At 41.8% G+C, this 27009-nt stretch overlaps 2 protein-coding genes across 2 annotated transcripts; one reads left to right on the forward strand and one right to left on the reverse strand.

Annotated features, from left to right (window-relative positions):
• Window positions 1-2797: 2797 nt before the first annotated feature.
• On the forward strand, window positions 2798-19627 carry ABRAXAS1 (abraxas 1, BRCA1 A complex subunit). The gene is made up of 9 exons (XM_060247113.1): window positions 2798-3057; window positions 6219-6309; window positions 8475-8511; window positions 11202-11268; window positions 12460-12653; window positions 13444-13563; window positions 13973-14057; window positions 14564-14675; window positions 18268-19627. The coding sequence occupies exons 1-9, from the start codon at window positions 2971-2973 to the stop codon at window positions 18693-18695; spliced, it is 1221 nt and encodes a 406-aa protein (XP_060103096.1). The 5' UTR covers window positions 2798-2970; the 3' UTR covers window positions 18696-19627.
• Window positions 19429-26984, reverse strand: MRPS18C (mitochondrial ribosomal protein S18C). The gene is made up of 6 exons (XM_060247115.1): window positions 26799-26984; window positions 25510-25571; window positions 22566-22649; window positions 20223-20280; window positions 19657-19716; window positions 19429-19577 (listed from the first exon to the last, which is right to left on the reverse strand). The coding sequence occupies exons 1-6, from the start codon at window positions 26899-26901 to the stop codon at window positions 19501-19503; spliced, it is 444 nt and encodes a 147-aa protein (XP_060103098.1). The 5' UTR covers window positions 26902-26984; the 3' UTR covers window positions 19429-19500.
• Window positions 26985-27009: the final 25 nt, after the last annotated feature.

Raw genomic sequence — 27009 nt, forward strand, 5'->3', positions numbered from 1 at the left:
TGCAGAAGACAGTGCCGTATCAGGACCTCAAGGATGCAGGATTGAGCTTGACCAAAGGCAACTGAGATAAAATTATCTGCTGATTGCAATAGACAGTGGATTGCATGTCAAGATACACTTTTTGGTAAACAAATGGTTCCCAGATAAACAGAGATATCTCAGATTTCCTCTGCTGTCCCACAACACAGTAACAGCAGCTGTGTCCTTTGTGGTCGGTAGCCCTGTAACTCCCTCTTGTGGCTGCAGTGCTTCATCGCTAACGTCCACACAATTTGTGCGTAAAGTGTTGTCAATTTGCAGCTGACTCACAGTGAGTCTCATAGCTTTTTCAAGGCAAGAGACAAACAAAGGTCTCCCATTAAGTAGTTAATGAAGACCAACCCTGCTTAGCGCTTCTGAGAGCTGATAAGATCAGGCTAGCCTGGGCCATCCAAGTCAGGGTGTCTGTACAATATATATTATTAAAGTTTCTGGGTGTGTATGGAGAGGGCCATCAAGTCACAGTCAATTTATGGCAATTCCACAGGGTTTTAAAGGCAAATGATTAAGCAGAGGTGGTTTGCCATTGCCTTCTCAGAATAAAACGTTGTTGACCTTAAAGGTGCCACTGGACCTCCTCTGTAATCTGCCAAGTCCACTTGCAGAAGGCAGAATATAAACTGAAATGAATAAATAAGAGTCTTCCTTGGTGGCCTCCCATCCAAGGACCAATGCTGCTTAGCTTCCAATATAAGAACATAAGAGAAGCCATGTTGGATCAGGCCAATGGCCCATCCAGTCCAACACTCTGTGTTACACGGTGGCCAAAAAACCCAAGTGCCATCAAGGGGTCCACCAGTGGGGCTAGAAGCCCTGCCACTGTGCCCCCCCCCCCCAAGCACAAGAATATAGAGCATCACTGCCCCAGGCAGAAAGTTCCAACAATAAGCTGTGGCCAATAGCTAATGGACCTCTGCTCCATATGCTTATCCATTCCCCTCTTGAAGCTGTCTATGCTTGTAGCTGCCACCACCCCTTGTGGCAGTGAATTTCACATGTTAATCACCGTTTGGGTGAAGAAATACTTCCTTTTATCAGTTCCAACTCGACTGCTCAGCAATTTCATTGAATGCCCATAAGTTCTTGTATTGTGAGAAAGGGGGAAAAGTACTTCTTTTTCTACCTTCTCTGTCCCATGCATAATTTTGTAAACCTCTATCATGTCACCCTGCAGTCAACGTTTCTCCATGCTAAAGAGCCCCAAGCGTTTTAACCTTTACATCTCTCACCAGGTCTTGGGCATTACTTAGGACCAAATCCAGGATCGCCCCACCCCTCGTAGGCTCTGTGACCATCTGCTTCATAGCACAGTCGTTGCGAGTGTCTAGAAACTCAATCTCTTTCTCCCGATCAGAACACATATTGACCCAATCAATCTGCGGGTAGTTAAATCACCTATCTGACATGACTGGACTACACCATACCATTCCACATTCCCAGAGTTTCCTGAGGAAGTTGAAATAGCAATTATTTAATTTACACGTTTTTACTTATAACTTGCATAATGGTTTGTGTCCTTAGAGACTGTTCTGTCTTCTTTGTGCTGTTTCTGATCCAAGCTCGCATAGGCCCAGAGCTCATCTTTTCTTTCTCATTACTCCATATGAAGCATGGCTGGGCATTTCTTATTGCACATAATTGTAGTGAGGTTATCGCATCCCGAAGTCAAAAAGGTTTCAGGGGTAGCTTTTACCCAAGTTTTTTTTTCTTTAGAGGAGTACTGGAGGCTTATGGTGGCTGTCTTGTATTTGCACAGATGGAGACAAGGAGACGCTCTAGCAGGCTAGTAGAGCCACTGCCCCATATCAGATAGCAGAGAGAGATCCTGCATGTCCCCTCCAGGGTTGCCAGCTCCAGCTTGGGAAATTCCTGGAGATTTGGGGATTAAAGCTGTGTTCTGTTGCTTCGGACCTACATGGCTACACACCTGAATGTAAAATTTGTGGCAGGGTATGAGCTTTCGTGAGTCACTGAAGAAGTGAACAGCGACTCAGGAAACCTCCTGCCCCGCCACAAATCTTGTTAGTCTTTAAAGATGCTACTGGACTCTTGCTCTTTTCTACCACTACAGACAGGCTACCCATCTTGATCTGCCTCTCCAACCATGGAAAACACCACATTTAGCCTTACAAAATGGAAGTTTGTACCTCTGCAAATTTCTGTGAAGAAATTTGCAAAGGTACAAAGAGACATCATCTTTCTCACCAAATGCAGAAGACTTAACAAAGGGTCTGAGAAGAAAACAGGTATCTGAAGAAGTGAGCTGAGCAGTGACTCACGACAGCTCATCTCCTGCCACAAATTTCGTTAGTCTTTGAGGTGCTACCGGGCTTTTGCTCTGTCTTTTCTACATAAATCCAAGCGGGCGGCCGTGTTGGTCTGATGAAGTAGAACAAAGTAGGAGTCCAGTCCCATCTTTAAGACCAACAAAATTTTATTCAGAATGTAAGCGTTTGCGAAGTCAAGCCGAGAGAGAGAGAGAGGCTGCAGACTCAAGAACACTCATGTTTGGTTATAGATTCAGGCTCAAGGTTTAAATATCTACAGATCTGGTCATGTGTGGAATTAGATATATTGATCTGTGCATGCATGTGAAGAATTCTAACATTGAAGCTAAAGTAAAATAAGCAGTTTAACTGAGTGCACACGAAAGCTTACATTATGTATAAAACTTTGTTAGCCTTAAAGGTACGACTGGACTCCTACTTTGTTTTCCTGAATAAAGGAAGCGAAAGCATAAACCACGGGCCTCAGAGAGTTCTCCCCTTTTTCACCTTCAACGGCTATCGCAGCCGTGAGCCCTTATGGGCGCTAGATGGCGCTGGCGGTTCCTCGCTCGGTCTCTGGGGCCGGGCGCGGCCATTGTTGGCGCCTCCTGGCCGCCTTCCCTTGCCTTGTTCCGGCGGGTTCGGGTTTGGCGCCACGCTGGGCATGGAAGGGGAAAGCACCACGGCCCTGCTGCCGGGCTTCGTCTTCGGCGCCCTGGCTTTCCACCACTTCAGCACCGATTCGGACACAGTACGTAAGCGGCCCCCTTCCATCCTGCTTCTTGGGACTGGGGGAAGGCAATTCACACCATCCAGCGGCACGGGCGGGGGGCAAGCAGTGTTCCCTCTAAGCTGCGCAATCTTGTGAGCAAAAATTCTACTTTGTGAGCCACTGGCATTAAAGTGGTGAGCTGCTGCCATTAAACTTGTGAGCTACTGCATCAGTTAGTTTGCTCTGGGGCCATTTTTCCTCTAGTGTGAGCTAGAAGCTAAAAAATTGTGAGCTAGCTCACACTAATTCAGCTTAGAGGGATCCAGGTGGGCAGCCTTTTGTTGTTTCAGCCCAGTTAACACTAACGAACAAACACAAGACCCCAATTTATGATTCTTTTAATCTGCTAAAAAATATTTCCATGACTCTGCATACTAACTCACAGCCCACTTTCTCTAGATTTAGGACTTCTTCCCATTCCATACTATTGTCTGATGAAGTGTGCTTAGAGCACACGAAAGCTTACATGCTGAATAAAACTTCGTTGGTCTTAAAGGTGCAACTTGACTCCTGCTTTGTTCTTCAGTTTAGAGGGAACACTGAGGGTGAGTTGTGCTTCCTTCTGAGAGCCGAGGCTCCGGGCTGTGCCCTGCTGGTGGCTCTCCTCTCTGAAGCTTCCTTTGAGTTTAGCCCCAGGAGCTGTTAAGCTGAGCTTGCACAGCGAGAATGCCTCTGCATTGGTGCAGAGTGCGTTCCCCTTTAGAACTGACTGAGGAACCAGCAACAGTCAGCCCTAGGTTTGAAAGAAAAGGATTTCCCGCCTTACAAAATCTGGAAATCTGAGGAAAAGCCAGAATGTTGGTCCCTTTTGTGATAGAAAAGATAGCTCACTGGGTCTGTATGTGAGGAGAGAGATCTGCTTGCCCTGCGTTGGCGGATATTTGGACATTCTGAGTATTACCTTTTCTCCCCACATTTGCTTTTTGCCTTGTCTTAGGGTTTTAAAAGAATAAAACCCACTTCCCTTCTTTTCTCCCTTCTCTCTTAATGTGTGTGTCTCCGATTGTACACAGAGACTAGGCTACAGCCCCCCCACCCCCAACCACTGATTTCTGCAGTAGTCACAGGAATGCCGCTGCAACTCATCTGAAATGTCCACACATAAGGAGGATGGTTGGTGTGTGTGAATGTGTAAAAGAGGGATAATATGTACTCAGTAGCTTAATGCTAAACATTCTGTTTAAAACTAGTTTCCTTTGCAGTGTGACCAAGGATTGTCATGTAGCTGGTGCACTTTTCTATCCTCTGCATGTGTATTTTCAAACTTCCTTCCTTTGAGTAATTACTGACTGTAGTCTTTCTTAATGGAATCCTGCAGCGATGGCTGAAGACAGAGATTTTCACAGTCTTACTGATGTACTTATTGATTTAACCCCCCCCCCCTTCCAGTCCAGGAGGCTCTCCAAAGTGGCTTACAAAGCTCAATGGCAGGCTATAAATATTTTTAAAGGAACCACATTTAAACTGTCCATTCAATTACAGCATGCATTTTAAAACACCTACGTATTTCCTTCCTTTTAAAAATATGTGATTCCTTTCTGGTGTTTTGAATTTGTCATCCGTTGCTGCCTCTTCACTTACACACCCCCACGCTTTAATGAAATAAGCATTTAAAACACAGACACGAGAGATGTGGATGCCCACTCCTATACATATTAGTTCTCTTTGACCACATAATATACATAGATCCATCGTCCCTGTACAAATCTGCCTTTTGGAGGTTTGCACCCCTCTCCAGATTTTTCAGACCCAAGAAGAATTTTACTCTCCCAGCCAACAACTACATCTCGGTTAATGAAGCCTCACACATCACTTCCCAGCTGGTGTTTAATTGAGACATTGATGCAGTCCAAAAACATCTGCTGAAAAGTTTGTACCCTGGTTGCAGACAGTGTGTGAATTCGATCAGTGATAGGGCAGAGAATGATCCCCCCCTCCATCTATAATAATAGAACATCCTGTGAAACTGATTGGCTGTAGATGAAAGACAGTGAAAAGCAGTAGTATGTCACACAGTAAGTAGCTGACTTGTGGAACTCATTACCACAAGATGGAGGGCAACAGGTTATTTTATTTATTTTATAGATTGCCTTTTTTGCTAAGACTCAAGGTGGATTTAAAAGGGTGTTGGACAGATTTAGGGAAGATATTGTTGTTTATTGGCCGTGATAGCCGAAGGAGGATGGGCTCTGGATTCAAAAGAAAAAAATGTTTTTAAACATTGGAGAGCAATCTGTAGGCAAGGGATGTGTGGCTGTACTTTTGGGTTTCCGTAGGACATTGACTTGCCACTGATGGAAACAGGATGTTGTACTAGATAGACCACTGGTCTGATCCGGCAAGCCTGTTCTTATGGTGGAATGCCTAGCTGCAACAGGGTCTCTTTGATAGTCTCACCATCAAGCTAGCAATGTAGTCAGTGTCATCACTGTGCTAGGGGCAGTTGCAAGTATTTAAAGGTGTGTGTGTGTGTGGGAATCTAAGGACAGTTTTACATTTGAAAATATAAACCAGTCTGCAGTGTGCATCACACAAAACCAGTCACAGTAGTTCAGTTTCTCTTCCACACTGTGGCTCATGTTTACAGAATTTGCATAATGGATGGATAGTCCCTGAGGGACTCAAAAATTATTTATTTACTTAATTTGACTTTATCCCGCCCCTCCCACAAATGGGCTCAGGGCAGGTTACAGCACTGAATAAATAGGATGGATCAAAAATACTTTGAATAAAGAATTAAAAAATAAGATCAAAAATACTTTGAAGCTTTGTGGAAATGCCTGCAGTTCTTACAATTAAAAACAACAACAACCCTAGAACAGAATTTTGTAAAGATTGCATATGATTATATAAACTTGGCCTGTGTTTCCATGTTGTTTTGGTTCTAACTGAACAAATAGCTTATGATTACATACTTCACATTAATGTATGGAGCCTGGGAGAATTATGCAATTATTTAATTCAGATTAACCTGGGGGGGACACACAATAAAACCCTTTATTGTGTTGTATTGCTTTTTAAACTTTCCTCCAGCCTTTTTCCAGCATGTAGGTTCAGAATATTAATTTGGAATAGGCAGTCCTGAAACTTCTCTGTAGTATTTCCAGTATCTGATATGTTTTTCTTCTCTGGTTATAAAGGAAGGCTTCCTCCTTGGAGATGTGAAAGGTGAAGCCAAGAACAGCATTACTGACTCTCAGATGGATGATGTTGAAGTTGTTTATACAATTGGTAAGTTTTGAATGGTTTGGTTTTGGTTTCTCCCCCCATCCTTGCTTTTCATGAGATACATCAGGGATAGCCAGTGGTTGCTCTCCAGATGTTTTTTGTCTACAACTCCCCTCAGCCCCAGCCAGCATGGCCAATGGCTGGGGCTGATGGGAGTTGTAGGCAAAAAACATCTCGAGAGCTACTGTTGGCCATCCCTGAGATACATCACATTTTTTGGTTGGCCCTTATAGGGGACCTTTGTTCAGTACAGGCAGTGAACAGGAGATTACATGTACTATCTGCCTGGAGGACCCTGTATTTTGTGGGAAGGTGGCATAGAAATATAAATATTATATTTTAGCACAATTTTATGGAAGCAAAATAGTGAACAGATAATGAAACTGTATTCTTTATTTTCATTTCATTTCATTTTATTTATATCCCGTCCTCCCCACCGAGGCGGCTCAGGATATGACGTCGCCAGTATTTCTGCATATAGTGATACAGCTATGTTGTATTTCTGCCCATCTGCCATCATTTTATGAGTTTACATCATGATCCCCAGCCAGATCTGTTTTACAAAATTTCAATTGCACATTTTTGTTCACTTGAATCTACCGTTATCTAGCATTTTTAAAACTCGATCTTTTCCTTTAAGGGTGGTATTTCCCCCTTCCCTCTTTTTCTTGCAACAACCGTGTGAGGGGAGTTGTCTGAGAGAATAAAAATGGCAAAGTGGGCATTTAAATGCTGCTTTCCCAGATAATAGTCTGACACTCTAACCATTGGACCACTTTGACTCTTACTAAGATAGCACCCCCTGCAATTGTCCCATACTGCGCTGTTCCTTTTTCTTCAGCTTCCAGAGTTCCTTACACAACAGATCAGGGATTCCCAACATTTTCAAGCCTTTGGGCACTTCTGGAATTATGGCACAGGGTGGCAGGTTCAACCACAAAATGGCTGCTACAGGAGGTGGAGTCAACTGTAATAAGTCTGGGTGTGAGGTTACATGGAACTCTTAATAGTATCTCTTCAGCATTTCGGGCAGTAGCTCTGTAATAATAATAATAATAATTTTTAATTTATATCCCGCCCTCCCCGCCAAAGCAGGCTCAAGGCGGCCAACATGACATAAATGCATCATTACAATAATACAGCAATAAAATTCATAACAATCAGTTAAATATACAATTACATTTAAAGCAGCATTTAAACTAATAATTTAAAACCACAATGTGATATGGTGCTGTATTAACAGTATGCCTTTTTAAATGAATATACTTTTAAAATATTTTCTTGCATGTGTTCTCAGTAGCATAGTGAAGATCATGCTGTGGTGGCTGTCGTTGCTGAAGCAGTTTTAAAAACCTCTGCACAGCAAATCAGATCTCCAGGGGCCAAAGCCCCACCAGGCTCCACCCCCTTTTTAAAGACACTTGGGGGGCAGCATGTTGCAACAGACCCTTGTTTTCCTGTTCCTTTCAGAGCTGAGAAAGGAAAGACAAAAAAAGTAGCTTTAGGGAACTCTTCGTTGTGCACTGTACTTAAGTCTGCATCTTCCAATTTTCCAACAGTGCCAACTAGTAGGTTTTCTTTGAAGATCTGAGTGGGCACAGGATGGGATTCACTTTGCAACACTCTTTAATAATGCGGCTGATTTCATTTCAGATATAGAGAAGCACATTCCATGCTACCAACCTTTCAGCAACAACTCAAGCACAGTGTCACGTGCAAAAACAAACACAAAGTTTGCTTCTAGTCTAAACTTTTAAAAAACATTGTACGTTGTTTTGCATATAAAGTATGAAATTGTGCAACTGATGATAGATGACATTTTGATGTCTTAAAGGTCATGCGTTTCTGACAAGCACTTAGAAATTGTCATGCAGTGTAATCAGTTCAGTCTTGGGGGAAATCAAAATAAATAATAAATAATACAGACAAAAGGCTGTCTTTCTCATGATTATAGTAAAGGGCAGAATGATGAACAACAGCTTTAAAGTCTTTAATAAGGAATCCTTTTTTTAATGTCTTTTTAGTGGGGAATATGCAGAAATTTATTTATTTATTTTATTGGATTTATAGCCTGCCCTCCCCACCGCAGCAAGCTCAGGGCGGCTCACAACAGAAATACGTCTACACCAAACATTGGGGGCAAAAGTGACATGTTGATTTCATTTCAGATATACAGAAGCACATTCCATGCTACCAACCCTTCAGGTAAATGTTATATTTTTAAAAATGTTGTACGTTGTTTTGCATATAAAGTATGAAATTGTGCAACTGATGATAGATGACATTTTGATGTCTTAAAGGTCATGCGTTTCTGACATGCACTTAGAAGCTCTCATTATGCATTCATCAACACATAAGGGATGGCTGTCTCATTTGTTTTAACTTTACCTAGTGTCATGTTCACATCAGGGCCCTTAATATCCTTACGTCATGGTAACCAAACATATAATACTTACTTTTTACTTCATTTTTACCCTGCTTTTTTTCTCCACTGGGGATTTAAAGTAGCTTATGTTGTTCTCTTTGCAGGGAAGGGTACTGGTTCTGGTTGGTCCAGATCTTTTCGTTTGCAGAGCGGATGAGGCTTTAATGCAGAGGTGCTTGTATTGAATCTTGAATAGACCAGGTGGTTGCAAAATTATACAAAGCCACTGTTTCTTTTGAAACTAAACGATAACTACTTTATTACAGAAATACGTGTCTGATAGTGCAGGGTAAGAGAAAGAGACACATCCTATGCTATCTACCTGGCAGATGGGGCTGGATGCAGAGAAGCTTTGGCCTTTGAAGGAGAACTCAATGGAACCTGGCCCAGCAGCAACCACCAGGCAATTTGTATGACCTACCCAGGCCAAGCTGTTCAGCAGCTGCTGCCCCACTCTGCTGTGAAGGCTTATAGGGTAGCTTTGGGCCAGTCACAGTCTCAGCCTAATCTACCTCACAGGTTGTTGCAAGGAAACAGGGTGAGGTTGGAGAATGATGCAAGCTGCTTTTGGTCCTCATTGTGGAGACAGGTGGGGTATAAATCAAATAAATAATTGATCTAGCTGAAGATGGCAGGACAGATAAAAAATGGGTTGGCTGGTGGGTGGGAAGGAGAGGGGGGGGAAGCTGAGAATGCACGAGGGAAAGAGGAAATACTGGTGGAGGGGAGTAGAGGGGAAGATGAGATACCCTCTACAACTCCTTGCATGTCTCCCACTTGTATTATTTTAAGTCCACTGAAGTCAACGGACCTAGAAGGATATAACTCTGCTTTGGATTGCATGGTTAATGCTTTTCATATAGTCCAGGGGTGGGGAACAGTGGCTCTCCAGATGTTTTTGCCTACAACTCCCATCAGCCCCAGCCAGCATGGCCAATGGCTGGGGCTGATGGGAGTTGTAGGCAAAAAACATCTGGAGAGCCACTGTTCCCCACCCCTGATATAGTCCCTGCACACAGGAAGTCGGCATGTAAAGAAAGCTAGACCACAATCATTTGTGAAATCTAGTCTTTTTTTGGGGGGGGGGGGCAGGATTTATGGAGAATCAGTTCTATAAACATCCACCTGCAGGTGACAGCACAACCTGCCATCATTTTGTGGATTTTTTTATACCTCAGTCCTTGCGTTTTTGATGTAAAGAAAAGAGACTGCAGCTTTCAGATTTGGAGAATATGTTTCCAGCTGTATAACATCTGCTGTACGGAAGAACTTATTTCTGTTTGCAGATGAATTGCTGTAGGATCTCACTATGGCTCAGGTTAATTTGAAGTACATGTAATATACATATGTCCTGCTTTCTGTCTCCTAAAATCATAGAGCAGAAAGTGCAGACACAGGTTTTTCACACTGAAAAGATTTTAGGTGTAAAGAGTTGCAACTCCAGTGAACAAATACTCCATGATTATGATCTCTGGAACAAACACATGCATTCTTCTTTGCAGATGCTTTCCTCTCCCCCTCCCCTCTGCTCCAAGGTTTTGGTTTCTGTATTCTTGATTGGCCTGACCTGGATGGCCCAGGCTAGGCCAATCTCATCAGATCTTGAAAACTAAGCAGGATCAGGCCTGGTTATTTCTTGGGTAGGAGGGAAGTCCAGGTTTGCTATACCACCTCTAATTATCTCATGTTTTGAAAACCCTACGGGCGGGGTGGCCAAACTTGCTTAGTGTAAGAGCCACATAGAATAAACATCAGATGTTTGAGAGTCGCAAGACATGAACAGCAGATGTGGGAGGGAGGGAAGGAAGGAAATAGATGAGGGAGGGAGAGGTGGAAAGAAAGCAACTTTAACTTTAAATGCATTCTCCAAGCCGTGGGCTGGTGTGGCTTGGAAAAGTGATTTAAAAAGACAAGTGCTTTTTCCAAATTGGCTAATGGGGTGGTGGGGGCTTCAGGAGCCACACAATATCTATGAAAGAACCACATGTGGCTCCTGAGCCAAAGTTTGGCTTCCTCCCAATGTTTCCTCTAAGCTGCAGAATCTTTTGAGCAAAACTTCTACTTTGTGAGCTACGAGCATTAAAGTTGTGAACTACTGCATAAATTATTGTATTCCGGGGTCATCCTTCCTGAGCTAAGACAAAAATCTGTGAGCTGGAGGCTAAAAATCTGTGAGCTAGCTCATGCTAACTCAGTTTAGAGGGAACAATGTTCCCCCACTACAGAGCCACATAAGTCAGCTGCAATTTGATGGCACTTTCCCCCACCATTCATGATTATTGCTTTGGAATACTATTTTTTTATATACAATGGAAATGATTTACTCTGAGTCCCAGTAAATACCATAGAAAATGCCAAAGATCTGTGTTTACATGTGTGAAACAATACAAATTAATTGTAGCACCTGATAAACATGCACCTGATTTTAACACTTATGTGGCTCTCTAACCTACTTTGTTTGCTTTTCCAGCTTTTACAACTCAGCTGGAGAACTGAATGAATGTGTACTGAAGAAAATACTGTTAGGATGCAAAAAGGTATTTTGCATTTAGAACCTCTATTCTGGAAAATATATGTGTGCTGAGCTAGATACAATAATGTTTCTTAAAGACCTATATAATTGCCTACAGCGTCATGTTGGACATGTGCTTGTCCATGTTTACTTGGAAGTAAGTTGCAGGGCGTTCAGTGGTACTTACTCTGCTGTAAGTGTACATAGGCTTACAACCTTAGCCACATTCTCAATTTATGCCAGAGGGACACATCCATCAAGAATTCAAAAGCTCCCTCAAAATGAATGCCAACTATGTAAATGCACCCTGTATTTTTCTCCACTTAATGATGCATTCATACTTTGATTTAGGGAAAGTCATACATTTAACTGCTTTTGGTTGCTTTTTAGTGTGAAAAGTGTCTACTGTGAATTAATGTTCATTCAGCAAAAGAAGCGCATATCACAAGTTGTGTACTCTTGCCCCAACTCCCTCCCCATTTCCCTACCCCTCTGTTCATTTACTTGCATGCTTTAAAAAGGTGTGTTTATATATAAGCATTCTTGCATTTGGTTCAGGAAAACAAGTAATTCCCAAGGAACAGGTATGCTAGTTTGTTGCAGCAAAACTAAACAGGTATCTTGTGGCATTTTAAAGACTAAGCAAGATTTTATCCTGTCATAAATTTTTATCCCGTCATAAATGTTCATAGATGGGGGCCTGCTGGAAGTTTATGTGCTGGAATAAAATCGTGTTAGTAAGCTGCCACAAGACTTGTAAGAATATTTATTATTCCAGCTGTGCTATCTAATGCATCGTCTCAGTAGCAGCAGTGATTAGTTCCAAGCTGTGGCTAGGGGTTATTGCCTGGAAAATAACAGGTGGCTCCAGATAACCAGACCGAAACTTTACAAAAGGTGGTTCTCCCTCCACATGCTCATGTGTTCAGTTTCAAATGGCTCAATGTAGGTGTGCATGGACAGGGAAGCAACTGAACATACCTGAGAATTAGTAATCTCCGTGAATTTACTTGCACAGTTGGGATAAGCATCATCTGCCAGGGCAAGGGCATCCACTGTACTTACTATCCTGGTTCTGTGATTTTTTTGGGACATTTTATTTTGCGGCTCATAGACTTGGGACTCTAATTCTTAATTTAAATGCTCTGGTTCATGTGTGTGATCTCTTTTTTTTTTAAAGCTGTATCTGATTTTCAGATTCATTTATATTTTCCAGGCTGTGGTGGGCTGGTACAAACTCAGGCGCAATACTGACCAGGTGATGACATTCAGAGAGCGACTCCTTCATCAGCATTTACAGTCACACTTATCAAACCAGGGCCTTGTTTTTCTATTACTAACTTCCACAGTAACCTCATCAAGTTCTTCCACCTACAAACTTGAATATGCCTTGCATAAACCACAAGAGGGGTGAGTCTCTATTTTTTTTTCCCTTTTCGCAGGGAGACATACTATCTTATGTGCAAAGTAATGTAATAAAACTTTCAAATTTTCAACTTAGTCATATAATACAGTTTCTGTAATTTATGGTGCCCATGGGTTCTACGGCTCTGCCCGCATTTTGGTTGACACCCGCCACATCCTTTTAGAAATTGGTAGATCAAGGGGTGGCCAGACCGCAGCTCAGGAGCCGCATGTGGTTCCCTCTTTTCCTGCTGCCTTCCACTTTTCATAGTATTATTGTCTTTTCCAGTGACTCTTGTCTTCTCCTAATGTTACCAAAGTATGATAGCCTCACTTTGGTCATTTTAGGTTCTAGGGAGAGTTCAGGCTTAATTTGACCTGGAACCCACTAATTTGTCTATAAAATTCTCTTGCAACACCACATTTCAAATGAATCCCAATTTCTTCCTATCAGCTTTCTTCATTGTCCAACTTTCACACCCACATCATGGATCGTAATCATTGTCAATATCCCTGGTCTTTCAAGAAAACTACTGCTCTAAGACCTTAGGAAGTATTTCACTTTCGGTTGCTGCAACTATTTTTATAGAAGTAGAATCACTTTAAAAGTTCCTCCTTTTTATTTTTCTTATTTGTGGCTGAGAAGTGCATAACTTTCAATTGTATTAAAATTTAATGACATACAGTGTTCTATCATGCATTTTGACAAGAAACATTTAGGTGATCCACCCTTTTGGTCCACAGTGTAAACGTTTCCCATATTTATTTATATTCTCATCTTTCTCTTTTCCTGAAGTCTTTTCCAGAAAGTTCCTCTTGTTGTTGCCAATCTGGGAATGGCAGAACAGCAAGGCTACCGAACGGTATCTGGTTCATGTATTTCTTCTGGCTTTTGTAGAGGGATTGCAAAACACAGGTAAGAGCAGAATATTTTTTTATATTTTGCATGTTATTTCCAGAGGTTTCCATATAAGCTACAAATTAACTCCGGATCAGGGAAAACATAGTTCATTCAGAATCTTAAGCAATGGTTTTAAAAAAGGGATATTGCATATATTCAACAAGGAAATGCCTACAATTCCACACTGTTTAAAGCAGCTAAAAAATTCAGTGCATGTAATCTGATACAAAATTTTCTTCACTAATAATTTAACTAGTGAACACAAGTGCTTCTGTGTGTCCCTATTGATTTGGTAGCAGTTGTATTTTGAAGTGTCCACGTGGTAAAGTGCTGTAATTCATAATATTTCTAAGTGGGTAAGATTCACTTTATTATAAATGCCAGGTGCAAACAGTACATGCTAGGTTTCTTTTTGTACCAAAAGGTCTGAATTTTTTAATGAAGATGGGTCTCTAAAAGAAGTTTGCAAGATTAATGAAATGTATGCTACTTTGCAGGCAGAACTGAAGGTAAGTTTAAACTTTTCTTTAAAAACATGTATTATGTAGCTTTTAACAAGAAACACAACGTTTGAGTAAATCATTGTGGTCAGAAACAACACAACAGCCAAGCCAATTCTATCAATACGGCCAATTCAGATGCAACATTGTGCCTCTTAGAACTGCCTTTTGCTATATCTGGTGATAAGCTTCTATCGTCTTTTAAAGTCACTACACAAAGTGGCCATTACTACATCTTCTGAATGCCATTTGCTACTTATGTGTTATATGAATTAGTACATGTAATTGCCTCTGGCATTTTGGGCAGTTGCGAACATGGAGGAGGAAAACTCTGAGCTGTAGTACCATCCACGAGGGGCAGGGTTTTTGACTAGATGTAACACTAGCAAGAAACAGTTTTTTGACAACTGCATCTTCTATGCCAGAGTTTAAATTAAAGAAAGTTCTGTAGGTATATTGTCAGGTGCTAATATTAACTCATAATTTTATAGCTGTCTCCTATTTTTCTGTTCCAGGATTTATGCAGTGAAGTAGTGGATAGTGAAAGATCAGTAGAGAATCTGCTGGCAGAAGTGAACAAACTGAAACAAGAAATAAGAAGGAAAAAAGAACTTACAGAAGCAGCAGGTAATGTATATAGTAAACCATCGCTCTTCTCTAACCTTCACTCCAGATCATCTGGTGGCACCTCCTCAAAGATGTACAAGTGTTGCGTGGTGTGAAGGCAAGAGTAAGAAGATATTGGATTTATATCCCGCCCTTCACTCCGAAGAGTCTCAGAGCGGCTCACAATCTCCTTTACCTTCCTCCCCCACAACAGACACCCTGTGAGGTGGGTGGGGCTGGGGAGGGCTCTCACAGCAGCTGCCCTTTCAAGGACAACCTCTGCCAGAGCTATGGCTGACCCGAGGCCATGTTAGCAGGTGCAAGTGGAGGAGTGGGGAATCCAACCCGGTTCTCCCAGATAAGAGTCCGCACACTTAACCACTACACCAAAGCCTCATCAGATGTTTGTTGAAAGAGACTAATACAACCAATGTTTTGGGAGTATGTGATTTTTTTTAAAAAAAAGAAAAAGAAATTAAATGAAAAGTATCAAATACCGTAAGCGGCATCTAGGGCATCAGATAGGTAACCCTCAAAGAGATTGCCTCCCCTCCCCCCACAGTTAGCGTTGATGTAGGGTGGGGGGCAAGCAACCTTAATATATGCGCTGGATGGGAAAGGTTAACACTCCACAGCCAGTGCCTTGGCCCCCCTCCAAACCCCCTCCCTCATTTAGCCACCTTTTATGTAGCGCTCTAAAAAGACCCTAACTGAGAACTCTTCCTGGTTTTATTTCAAACATGTAGAGCAGGGGTGGCCAAGCTTGCTTAATGTAAGAGTCTCATAGAATAAACTTCAGATATTTGAGAGCAACAAGACATGAACATCAGGTGTTTGAGAGCAGGCAAGCAGGAAGAAAGGAAAGCAAATAGATGGAGGAGGGGGGAGGGGAGGTGGAAAGAAAGCAAGTTTAATTTTAAATGCATTCTCCAAGCTGCCAGCCTACTTGGTTTGGAGAAGTGATTTAAAGAGACAAATGCCTTTTCCAAGCCAGCCAATGGGGTGGGGGGGGGGCTTCGCGAACCACATAATGTGTGCAAGAGTCACATTTGGCTCCCGAGCTGCAGTCTGCCACCCCTGATGTAAAGTTTGGGAGAACTGGAAACATTTGTAAACCAATATTGCATATTGTTAGAAGAAGACATATGGTTTAAGACTTAGTAATTCTTTGCATGAGAGAGCTGGGAATTCAGAGTACGCCCCACCCACACCCCGCAATTAGGACAAAAGTTAAAGGAAAACAACCAAAGATGATAGAAGTTATATCTGTGGGTTGAAACAGGACTTTGTATATTTAAAAAAAAATCAACAATGATCCAAGTGGGCAGCCATGCTGGTCTAAAGCAGTAGAACAAATTTTGAATCCAGTGGCGCCTTTAAGACCAACAAAGTTTTATTCAAGTTGTGAGCATGCACACTTCCTCAGACACATTGGGATGGAGGTTAACTTTAAGATCAGGGTGGTATATAAATTGAAATTATAAATAAATTCTAAGTTTTATATATATATATATATATATATATATACATACATATACACACACACACACACACACATATATATATAGATACACAGATGCCTCTACGTAAGTGAACAGCAAATTAGCATACAACTTAATGAAATGTTCTGACATATGCAAAGGCCAAAGAGCAATAACAAGCTAAGTGCATAGGGTCACCATTTGTTTGGACAGAGATTCTCACCTGAGAGATCTGCAACAAAGTATCCATCTGATGAAGTCCAAAACAGATTAACAAAGCCAGGATGGTACCCAGAAAAAAACTGTTACAGAGGCTCAAAAGAGACAATAATAGAACGCCACTAGTGGTCACATACAGCTTTCAACTTAAAATGGTTAACATATCAGTGACATACAACCTCTACTGGATAAAGTTCTCTTTCACAAGTACTGGGAGGGCAAACCTTTTCTTGCGCACAGACAGCCCCCTATCTCAAACAACCCCTCACCCACAATAACGCAATATCTAATCTGAACACGGACACTGGTTACCAGAGCTTGCAATAAAACCAAATGCCAACTTTGCTGCCACATACACCCAGACAGCACAATCACTGGACCTAACTACAACAACATCTGAGGCTTATTCACATGCTCATCTTTGAACACTGTATGCCATTAAATGCCAACAATGCCCTTCGGTTCTCTAGATAGAGCAAACAGGACAAACCCTATGCTAAGGATAAATGGACACAAATCTGACATCAGGAATCACAGGCCTGAGGAACCTGTAAGAGAACATTTCAGCCTTCCAGAACATTCAATGGGTGACCTCACAGTAACTGTTTTATTGCAAAAGAGCTTCAGGAACAGAACGGAAATTGCTGAATTACAAGTTATTACAACACTTAGAACAAACACCACCCAGGACTCAACAGGATTACATATGCTAAACTCATTCCTACCAAGAACAGCTATACATCCTCGGTGTTTTAGAGTATTTTTTTTTAAATAGAATAATGGAAAGCAATTGCAATGCAATATATTGGAATGTATTCCTTGACCCCTAAGAAAAGGATGCTGTTAATTAAATCCAACCTTGAGAAGAAACAAATGGAGTATAACAGCTAAGGACACTTTTACACATCTGTCTCCTATTTGGACATGTTTATTGCTTTGCTGTCCTCCCCAGTTAAATCCAAACAAACGGTTACCCTATGAACTTAGCTTGTTATTGTTTGGCCTTTGTGTATGTCAAACATTTCATTAATGGGTTTGATTCCCCACTCCTCTGCTTGCAGCTGTTGGAATGGCCTTGGGTCAGCCATAGCTCTCATAGAATTTGTCCTTGAAAGGGCGGCTGCTGTGAGAGCCCTCTCAGCCCCACCCACTTCACAGGGTGTCTGTTGTGGGGGGAGAAGATATAGGAGATTGTAAGCCGCTCAGAGTCTCTGATTCAGAGAGGACGGGGTACAAATCTGCAGTCTTCTTAAGTTGCATGCAAATTTGTTGTTCACATATGTAGAGGCATCTCTGTATGTGTGTGCACGTGCGTAAAAACTGTTAGTCTCCATTCTAATGTATCTGAGGAAGTATGTATGCTTGTACGTGAAAGTTCACACCTTGAACAAAACTTGGTCTTGATTGGCCACTGGACTCAAAATCTGTTCTAACATCAGTAATGGTTGCAGTTGTCCTTAAAGAAAGTTTGCTTCTTACATTCTCCATGCAGACTTTGAAACCCTTCAAGTGCAGACTAAGGTCCTTTTTGTGACATTACTAGAACATGAATTCCTCTTATTTTAAAAACAGATGTAGGTGCCTACTAGGAGATGTGGTCTCAAAAGTTCAGAGTCTACTGCCCTACTGAACCCATCTGCTATGATCTCAGGGATTCCTTTCTGATTTAATAGAGCCCTTACAGATTAATATTTAGGCTTTGTTTCTATTAAAGGACCATCAACCAATGGGGTTTTGCTCTTAATTCTAAAGCACGCCTTCCTGTAGAGGTTTCACAAAGGGTCTTGTATGTAGTTCTCTTGACTAGGAAGATATTTTCAAAGGACATGGAAGCAATGTACACATTGTGATACTGAACAAGGACTGTCTTGCTTATAGTCTCCCCCCTCAATTTTTCCTCCTGTCTGTTTCAGGTAAGACTAGAAATCTTCCAGCTGAGACAAAAGAGAACATTTTCCTTTGTCAAGCGTTGCAAACCCTTTTTCCAAAATCTGGACTGCAGACAAGCATTGTTACCTTAAAAGGAAGACAGATTTCAAAATACTGCTGCAATACTGACCACAAAATCAATGTAATGGACCAGTTAACCTTAATGCTGAAAGAAAGTAATTTCCCTGAAACTGAAACAAGGCAAGCAGTTAAGCGAAAATCTACTGGGAGTGCCACTGGACCAAAGCCCTTCAAAAGGCTTCGATCTCTGCAACTGCATCAAAATCTATTTCCAAGAGATCAAGAGGACAGTGACCAGGAAAGATGCGCTACAAGTAATACTAAGACAGAGGACAACATAATAAAAGATGTTGAAGAGCATACTGTGTCCCCCAATCCTCTAATTTCTTGAAGGTGGATAATGCGGAAAGTGAGTGAGCTACCCGCCCCCCCCCCCAAAAAAAGTGTTGCATAGATATTCTCTGTTCATTTATGGTGGGGGGACATTATTAAGCTACAGGTAAAGACTTAAACCAGCATTATCCCTGTACTGGGGGAGGGGAGCGGGGAAATGAGCCCAGACTGCTCTTCCATAACTGAATTTGTAGACACCTTCTCAGGGAGTATCATAGAACAAGAATGCAATGAACAGAACGCCTTGCCTTTCAACACACTGTGCTTACTGTTTTGTTGTATTGGAGAGAAACACTGTTAAGCATTTTGAAAGCCAGCTGATGAGGCCTTGATACATAGATGTCACATGCACCGCCAGAAAATTCTAATAATCAGGCTGCCCAAACCATCAACTGTTAATAATATGCAATACAAATGAAACAAGATTTCCAGTTACAAATGGAATCCTATGCACAGTTATTCAGGAATCAATTCCACGAAGACTTGTGGGACTAACTTACACGCAAAAATGTTTGATTTAGCCATGACAGTATTTTTGTTCCTCAGACAAAATATGTCTGATGTGTATTTCAAGAAGGTTCATATGATTGAAAAATAATGATAATTTACTATTTGTAGCACAAAATATTCTCTTATGTATGTCACAACGCTACTTGTGTGTTTTAAGTGACCATTTTGCTTTGTGCCAGCTATACAAACAGCAGGAAATAACCACAAGATCATCTTTAAAATGTCTGTATATTTATTTTTTTATTAGTATTAAGCACACACCAATTACAACTTCGTCAAGTACAAAACATAATTCATTCTGGATATCTAATATCACATACTTTAGGATCACTGAGGAATGTTGGGTCCTTATATGTAACTGGCATAAATCCTGCAAAAACATAATTCAGAAGTTGTAGAAATAAATATTTTTATAAACAATTATTTTCATGCCTTTAAAATACACTTACCAATACAGTGAGCTCTTTTAATTGCTTTTGAGATCTCCTTCTGTTTCTTTGGACATAAGCCTGTGAACCAAAACAGGTGCTCTAAAAATAATTTCACTGAGCAATTTGAGAAGTTTGCTTGTTACCTGAACCCAAATTAAAGTATCTTTTAAAAGAAAAAAGCATCATTTAAATTGTTACAGATACCTGCTTCAAAAATCAAGTGCTGTGGCTCAGCAGAATTCAGAGTGTGAGGAGCCACTAACCAGTGGTTATTTAGGGTTAAACTAGGGTTACCACTTTTTTAGTCCACTTTTTTAATGTCCATCCTCTTGGATTTTTAAAAACAAACTGATGAAAATGTCCTCTTTGGGGGTTAGGGGGGTTAGGAATATTCCTAGCTAGTAGCAATTATCACAGCTCGAATAGCAGAGACATAGTGATCACTTGTTTGAAGTAGTCAGTTGAGAAATATGCTGGGGGGGGTTGCTTTACAAAATATGATAACCCTAGTTAAACTACAAGGGAGTGACTGGATGAGTAAGGGGTAACAGTAATTGTAACTTAATTTCTGATCTGTGACATACCTGTTATATGCATACCAAGAATGTGACCTGTATACGGTGAAACAAACTGAGACAAAAGCTGTTGAAAAAAACAAGTTTTCAGATCAGTAAACACTTTGATACAGTCTAGAGATTCTATATACAAAATTACTTAGTGACATTAAAATTAATTACCTAACACAAACATACCAAGTATAATCATATAATAATTTTTAATAATGTTTCAGATTCAGCTTTGGGGTGCATGATGATTTAAACAGACAGCAATTTCTGCTGACTTTATTCATGTCACATTTTCCTTCCCAACACAGCTTTTCAATTTGTCCTTTTCTCCTCCACCTACTCCTCACAACCACCACCTTGTGAAGTGAGTTGGGCTTGAGAGTTGTGATTGGCCCGGAGTCACCTGGCCAGCTTCCATGGCAGAGTGGGGATTGGAATCCAGTCATCCCAGATCCTAATCTGACATCACACCAGTGCTATGTTGGGTCTCTTGAGGCAGGTTATTTGCACCGCCAGGTTATTTTGTTGGGGCACGCTTCAAGGAACCCTTATCAGGCAGGGACCCAACAATCTAAGACGGGGGTGAGGGGCAGAGCTAACATGAGGCAGCCAATAACAAAAAGATGCAGTATTTGAGGAAGCTTCATTTGTTGTGTAGGGCACAAAATAAAAATTGATTTGCGCATCTATTAACTTTTATGTTTAAAAAGTTGTACAATGCTTTAGGAATTGATCAGGTTTAAAATCAGGGCATGAATACAACAAATAATTGCAAAATGGAACTCTTAAAGGAAAACGGATGTTTGTTACGTAAGCTGGTTTTACCTTTTTTGCTATCAGAGATAAAGGACAAGAAAGGTTGTGTATATGCAACACTGACTTAAGAACACAGCACAGATTTTGCACTCGTGTCCCTGATTTCCTCCTTCCACACACCAGTTCCCTTCTTCAAATGCTAACGGTGGCATTGCATTACATCTGTACTGCCCATCTGGCCTAACTATAATTGGATCCAACAGTAGTCTGGAAATGGGGTTGCAAGCTGTAATTGGAGCTAATGATGGTTAGTAGGAACACTAGTGCAGATGCAATATTGTCCTAGGGTTAGCCTGGAAAATGACATCGACTGGTTGTGCATAGAAGAAGGAGAAAGGGACCATGAGGCCCTTGAGCTGCTCCTGATCTGTTCACCATCAAGAGAGGTGAACAGCTGTTAATCTACAGTAGGCTTCTGAGAAACATGCTATTTTATTTAGGATGCAATGGTTTTCGCACCCACAATCTACTGGCCTTTGTTACTTTTCTTAGGCATTCACATAGTATAAAATACAATACAAAAGTATTGTACAAGCAAGGTGGTGTACGACTGCCATGTTTACAAGATGAGCATTTACATCTGCATACAGTGTCCTAAAATTCTTCCACCACTTTTTAAAGTGGAAGATTATGGAAACTTGACCTATGCCAGTTCTGTAGACTGGCTTTCTGCTAGGTCTGTGGATATTTTCCCTGGATGCATCTCTGAGAATGCAGGAGTCCCCAACCTTTTTGAACTTGCAGGCACCTTTGGAATTCTGACACAGTATGGTGGACACGGCCCACAAGATGTTTGTCATAAAATGGCTTCTGCAGAAAGTTGAGCCAGCCATAAAATGGCTGCTGTAGCTTACCTTCAGTTGCATAGTGAAGATCATTGTACTGTGGTGGAAACCACTGCTAAAGCAGCATCTTTTGTGTGCATGCATGTGCCTGCACCTGGAAGTCATGGTGATTGACCCTGATTGGGTGCCTGGAGAATATTCAGAGCAGTAGCTAAATAAAGCCTGTCCCTATCCTTCAAGGAGGTGTCCCATCCAGGTACTAACCAGAGCTGACCCTGCTTAGCTTCCGAGATCTGACAAGATCAGGTTTGCTTGAGCTATTCAGATCAGGGCCCAAAGCAGCATTTTAAAAAACCTGCACAGTGAATCAAAATTTCCAGTGGCCAATCAGAAACCTTGCTTAGTAAAAGCCCCATTTGGCCCCACCCACTTTCTAAAAACACTTGGCAGATACCATGGTAGGTATCAGTGGATGCCATAGGGCCCATGGTCGCTATATTGGAGACTCCTGCTCCACAGATTACATTTTCATTCTGATGCTCATCATCTTGCCAGCTATTTTAGAATGTAAAGGGACAACCATGTGAAAGGAATAGAAAGATTACATGACTACTACCCTGCAGTGGTATTTCCTGTAACAAGAGCAGAAAACCTGAACTAGTATTACTCTTGCAATTCATCTCTTTTCAAGATTTTAGGCTTAATTTTGCTTTTGCCACTCTTGCAACCTCAACAGCACATAAACATGAAACAAATTTACCTGAATATTCTTGTAATTAACATGTATCCCGCACAAGGTGCATTTTTTAGGAGGCTCCTTATAGGGATTATCCATTGTTTCAGGCTGAAACAGAAGTGGTTTTGACAATGAAAGCCGCTTTTGGTAGCATTCATACGTTTCTTTTGATTACCATGATGATCACTAAGCATTTATTTATTTATTTATTTATTTTATTTATATTTACATTTATATCCCGCCCTCCCCGCCTAGGCGGCTCAGGGCGGCTAACAACATTTCACATATTTAACAAAGGATAAAACTTTAAAATTTAACAATTAAAGAAATTAAACATAAAAACCAGTTAATTAAGTTAAAATATTTAAAATACATAATTCATTACATAGAATAAATCTGGCAGCAGTAAACTTGTTTGGCGCTGGTTCTGCCAGTTTAGATGGTTCCATAATCGTATAGTAGATGGCGGCTCCTTATTCTTAGCAACTCAGCAGATATCAGCATAGGCTTGCCTAAAAAGAGCGGTCTTGCAGGCCCCGCGGAACTGGTCAAGGTTCCGCAGGGCCCGCACTTCCTCCGGGAGCTGATTCCACAGTACAGGAGCCGCGGCTGAGAAGGCCCGAGTTCTGATATTTTGAAGTTTGACCTCTCTCGGCCCAGGGATAGTCAATTTATTTTTGCCCATCGACCTCAGTGCCCTCTGGGGTTCATATGGGGAGAGACGGTCCCTTAGGTAGGCTGGTCCTCGGCCATATAGGGCTTTAAAGGTAATAACCAACACTTTGTACTGGACTCGGTAGGTAATTGGCAGCCAGTGCAGTTCGCGCAGTCCCGGCCGTATGTGCTCCCATTTTGGGAGCCCCAATAATAGCCTGGCCGACGCGTTCTGCACCAGCTGCAGCTTCCGAGTCCGGCACAGAGGTAGCCCCAAGTAGAGGGCATTACAGTAGTCCAGTCTTGAGGTGACCGTTGCATGGATCACTGTTGCGAGGTCGCGACGCTCCAGGAAGGGGGCCAACTGCCTTGCCCGCCTCAGATGGAAGAATGCTGACTTGGCAGTGGCTGCTATCTGGGCCTCCATTGACAATGAAGGCTCCAGTAAAATGCCCAAACTCTTTACCTGGCGCGCGGGTTTCAATAGCGCGCCGTCGAAGGTTGGGAGAGCTATTTCCCCTCCTAGAGCGCCGCGATCCACGCAAAGGACCTCTGTCTTCGCTGGATTCAACTTCAGCCCACTCAACCTGAGCCACGTCGCTACAGCCTGTAAAGCCCGATCCAGATTCCCCGGGGCGGAGTCGGGCCGGCCGTCCATTAGCAGATAGAGCTGGGTGTCATCAGCATATTGATGGCAACCCAGCCCAAACCTCCGGACAATCTGGGCAAGGGGGCGCATATAAATGTTAAATAACATTGGGGAGAGAACTGCCCCCTGAGGCACCCCACAATCAAGTGTGCGCCTCTGGGATCGCTCCCCCCCAATAGCCACCCTTTGTCCCCGACCGGAGAGGAAGGAGGAAAGCCATTGCAAGGCCAACCCCCCAACCCCTATGTCGGCGAGGCGGCACTTTAGCAACTGATGGTCGACTGTATCAAATGCCGCCGACAGGTCTAGTAGCATCAGTACCGCAGTGCCGCCCCGATCCAGATGTCGCTGGAGGTCATCTACCAAGGCGACCAGCACCGTCTCCGTCCCATGGCCCGGTCGGAACCCAGACTGGCACGGGTCAAGGATGGAAGCGTCATCTAGGGACCTTTCAGGACAAGAGATGCTATAGTTTTATTTATTTTATGATTTGTATCCCGCCCTTCCCACAAGGATGGCTCAGGGCGGCTCACAACAAATAATAAAACAGAATTTAAATTAACATATGCATATATAAACAGTTAAAATAGTCAAAACATTTAAAACATTAAAAACCTTAAAACATCAAATCTTATACAGCATAATTAACAGATAACACATTTCAAGCTTGAAATGTGCAAATAAGGTTGCCAGCTCCATACCCAAATCTTCCATCAGCTGCTTTAAACCACCACTGTGAAATTTTAGAGTTTAAAGATAAACTATAATCAGTTGAGTTATTTATTATATCTAAACCAGGGGTGTCAAATATGTGCCATGGGGGCTGAATCAGGCCCCAGAGCAACTGGCTGTCATCTGCTTCCTTCTTTCTTTCTCTTGCTTCCTTCTGCATCACAGCTTGCTTTGCCAAGCTTGCTCAATTGCACAGAAGCTCCAGAACAAAGTCTCTATTTTCTCCATTGGCTGAGGCTTCTCCCTTGGGGAGGGGGGGAGGGAAGGAGAGCTTGCTTTGCTGGGCTTTTTCAATGGCACAGCAGAGCTACTGAGGCAAGCCTCTCTTCCTTCTATTGGCTGAGGCTCCTCCCCCTCCTTGTCCCTGGGGAGGAAGGAATGAGCCAGAGCTTCCTTTGCCCAGTTCCCTGGATTGCATGGGAGAAATACAAAGAAAACACCTTTAAGACCAACAAGCGCTAACGTTTTAAGCATGTTTTATTTTAAGTTTTTAAAAAATCTCCTTGTTTGTGTCCCTTATAAACTTTATATCTCTGCTACCTGGCATTACATTTTATGATGCACATGGCCCAGCAAGGTCTTATTTATGTCAGATCTGGCCCTCATAACAAATGAGTTCAACCCCCCTGATCTAAACCTTTAGATTCCAAAACCCAAATCTGAGACATATGCCAAATATATGCATGGCTTGTTTTAACAGTCTGATACCTTAACAATTTTGTAAGCTTTGTCATTTTTACTTTAATATTCTACCATAATTTCTGCTCTGACCAGGACCTCTAAAACTCCTGCATCTTTAATACCTTCCATTAGTGCTATACCAAGCCTCTTTCTGGTTCCCTTCCAGAAAGAGGCTTGAGAATATTGGAATAGTCATTCCGATATTAGTTTACAAAACATAAATATGTGAACATGCTCAAACATAAAACTTACCATATTTGGTTTACTGGATACCTGTTCACTGTGTGAACTACACTGCCGTCTCCATGATGCGACTGAGGGGGGGGAAGATAAATGAAAAACATATTTAAATATTAAGTACACTGCCCCACCATAGAGGGCCAAACTATCATGGCTGTATTCTCAAGAGCATTTCTCTTGTTTTAATAACAATGGTAATATTTTTCGTAGCACAAATGTTGGCATTGGCTGCAAGTATAGATGCAAAAATTCCAGAAATGCTAAAGCCAGGAAGTCAATAACTTTTTAAAAATCCACAACTTGGAAGATAGGGGACTGAAATTTATGCCATGCTTATCAAGCCTAAAATTATTTTATTGTTTTAACAACAGCAACAACAACACATAGTTTGAAACATATACAACTACACTACTTAAAATGTTTATGAAATCGATGAGTAAGATCACCTTACAGAACAATGAGATTAGATTGGAGTAACTGTGCATTAGACTGCAAAAATGGAAGTTTGCCTAGCAGTGACAGCATAGCTGATGATCACAGCACCCTTTGCTACCTTAGCGCATGTATCTTGGTTTTTGCCATCTAAGATATTTTATCTAGCAGCATATCTGAATGCTGAATTAAGCTTTATCATGATGACGCTCAAATCCTCAATAGTGTTTTGTCAACATATGCATTGCAGCATATAAAGGGATTAGAACTATAGTACACTGGAACAGATCTGCAAGTTGCTTTTATGAAGAAGACTATTCCATTGCAATTTTTATTGCACATACAACAGTTTCCTCTTTTACTATATAGCCTTCTGCCATGGAAATCCACTTTCTGCATTACAGTGTGACATGCCTCTGACAGTGTGTATTTTTAAAAAATTATCTCTGTAATCCAAGTCCTACTGCATTCCTTACTGGAGATCTTTGCTCTGTGGCTGAATTGATTTTTGTAATTTGTAATATGCTTTTACTTTTGGCCACTGTGTGACACAGTGTTGGACTGCATGGGCCATTGGCCTGATCCAACATGGCTTCTCTTAAGTTCTTATGACTACTAGTGAGAAAGGCAGACTACAAATGAAGTAAACAATACGAACATCTGCATGTTGTCTTTATTCCACAACAACGTTTGCAAGAAAGTCAGATAATACTGCCAAGCTCTATTTGCAACAAAAACGAAAATTCAACTGGTAAAATGTTTGGGTTTCACACAAGGGAACACTTCAGCTCCAGAGCCTTTGGTAAGCATCCCAGAAAGGGGGACGCAGGTAGTGAAAATAGGGCTAGTGAATTACTCCCCGTCCTTACCTGCTCCAAAGGCGCTACTACTATTCTTCCCTACTGCGGCAAAGATATAGGAAAGCTTCCCCCAGCCCTTGACAGAACCAGATAAAGAAGCTACGGTAGCCATGTTTCTAATACGCTTCCGCCCCAGAAAACCATAGAGACAGAAAACACCTAGGCGACAGCCAATCGGCTCTCTCGCTCCCACCCATTTCCGGTTCGTGCGACAGCTTCA

The sequence above is a fragment of the Heteronotia binoei genome, chromosome 9 (genome assembly GCF_032191835.1).
Source record: "Heteronotia binoei isolate CCM8104 ecotype False Entrance Well chromosome 9, APGP_CSIRO_Hbin_v1, whole genome shotgun sequence".
In the NCBI taxonomy this organism is placed as follows: Eukaryota; Metazoa; Chordata; class Lepidosauria; order Squamata; family Gekkonidae; genus Heteronotia; species Heteronotia binoei.

Coding starts and splice junctions, on each gene's coding strand:
- MRPS18C (XM_060247115.1), bottom strand. CDS start 26,901: ATGGCTACCGTAGCTTCTTTATCTGGTTCTGTCAAGGGCTGGGGGAAG. Junction 20,281..22,565: donor TTAATTACAAGAATATTCAG/GTAAATTTGTTT, acceptor TTTTTTCAACAG/CTTTTGTCTCAGTTTGTTTC. Junction 19,717..20,222: donor TCTTGGTATGCATATAACAG/GTATGTCACAGA, acceptor TTTGGTTCACAG/GCTTATGTCCAAAGAAACAG.
- ABRAXAS1 (XM_060247113.1), top strand. CDS start 2,971: ATGGAAGGGGAAAGCACCACGGCCCTGCTGCCGGGCTTCGTCTTCGGC. Junction 3,058..6,218: donor TCAGCACCGATTCGGACACA/GTACGTAAGCGG, acceptor CTGGTTATAAAG/GAAGGCTTCCTCCTTGGAGA. Junction 13,564..13,972: donor AGAGGGATTGCAAAACACAG/GTAAGAGCAGAA, acceptor TTGTACCAAAAG/GTCTGAATTTTTTAATGAAG.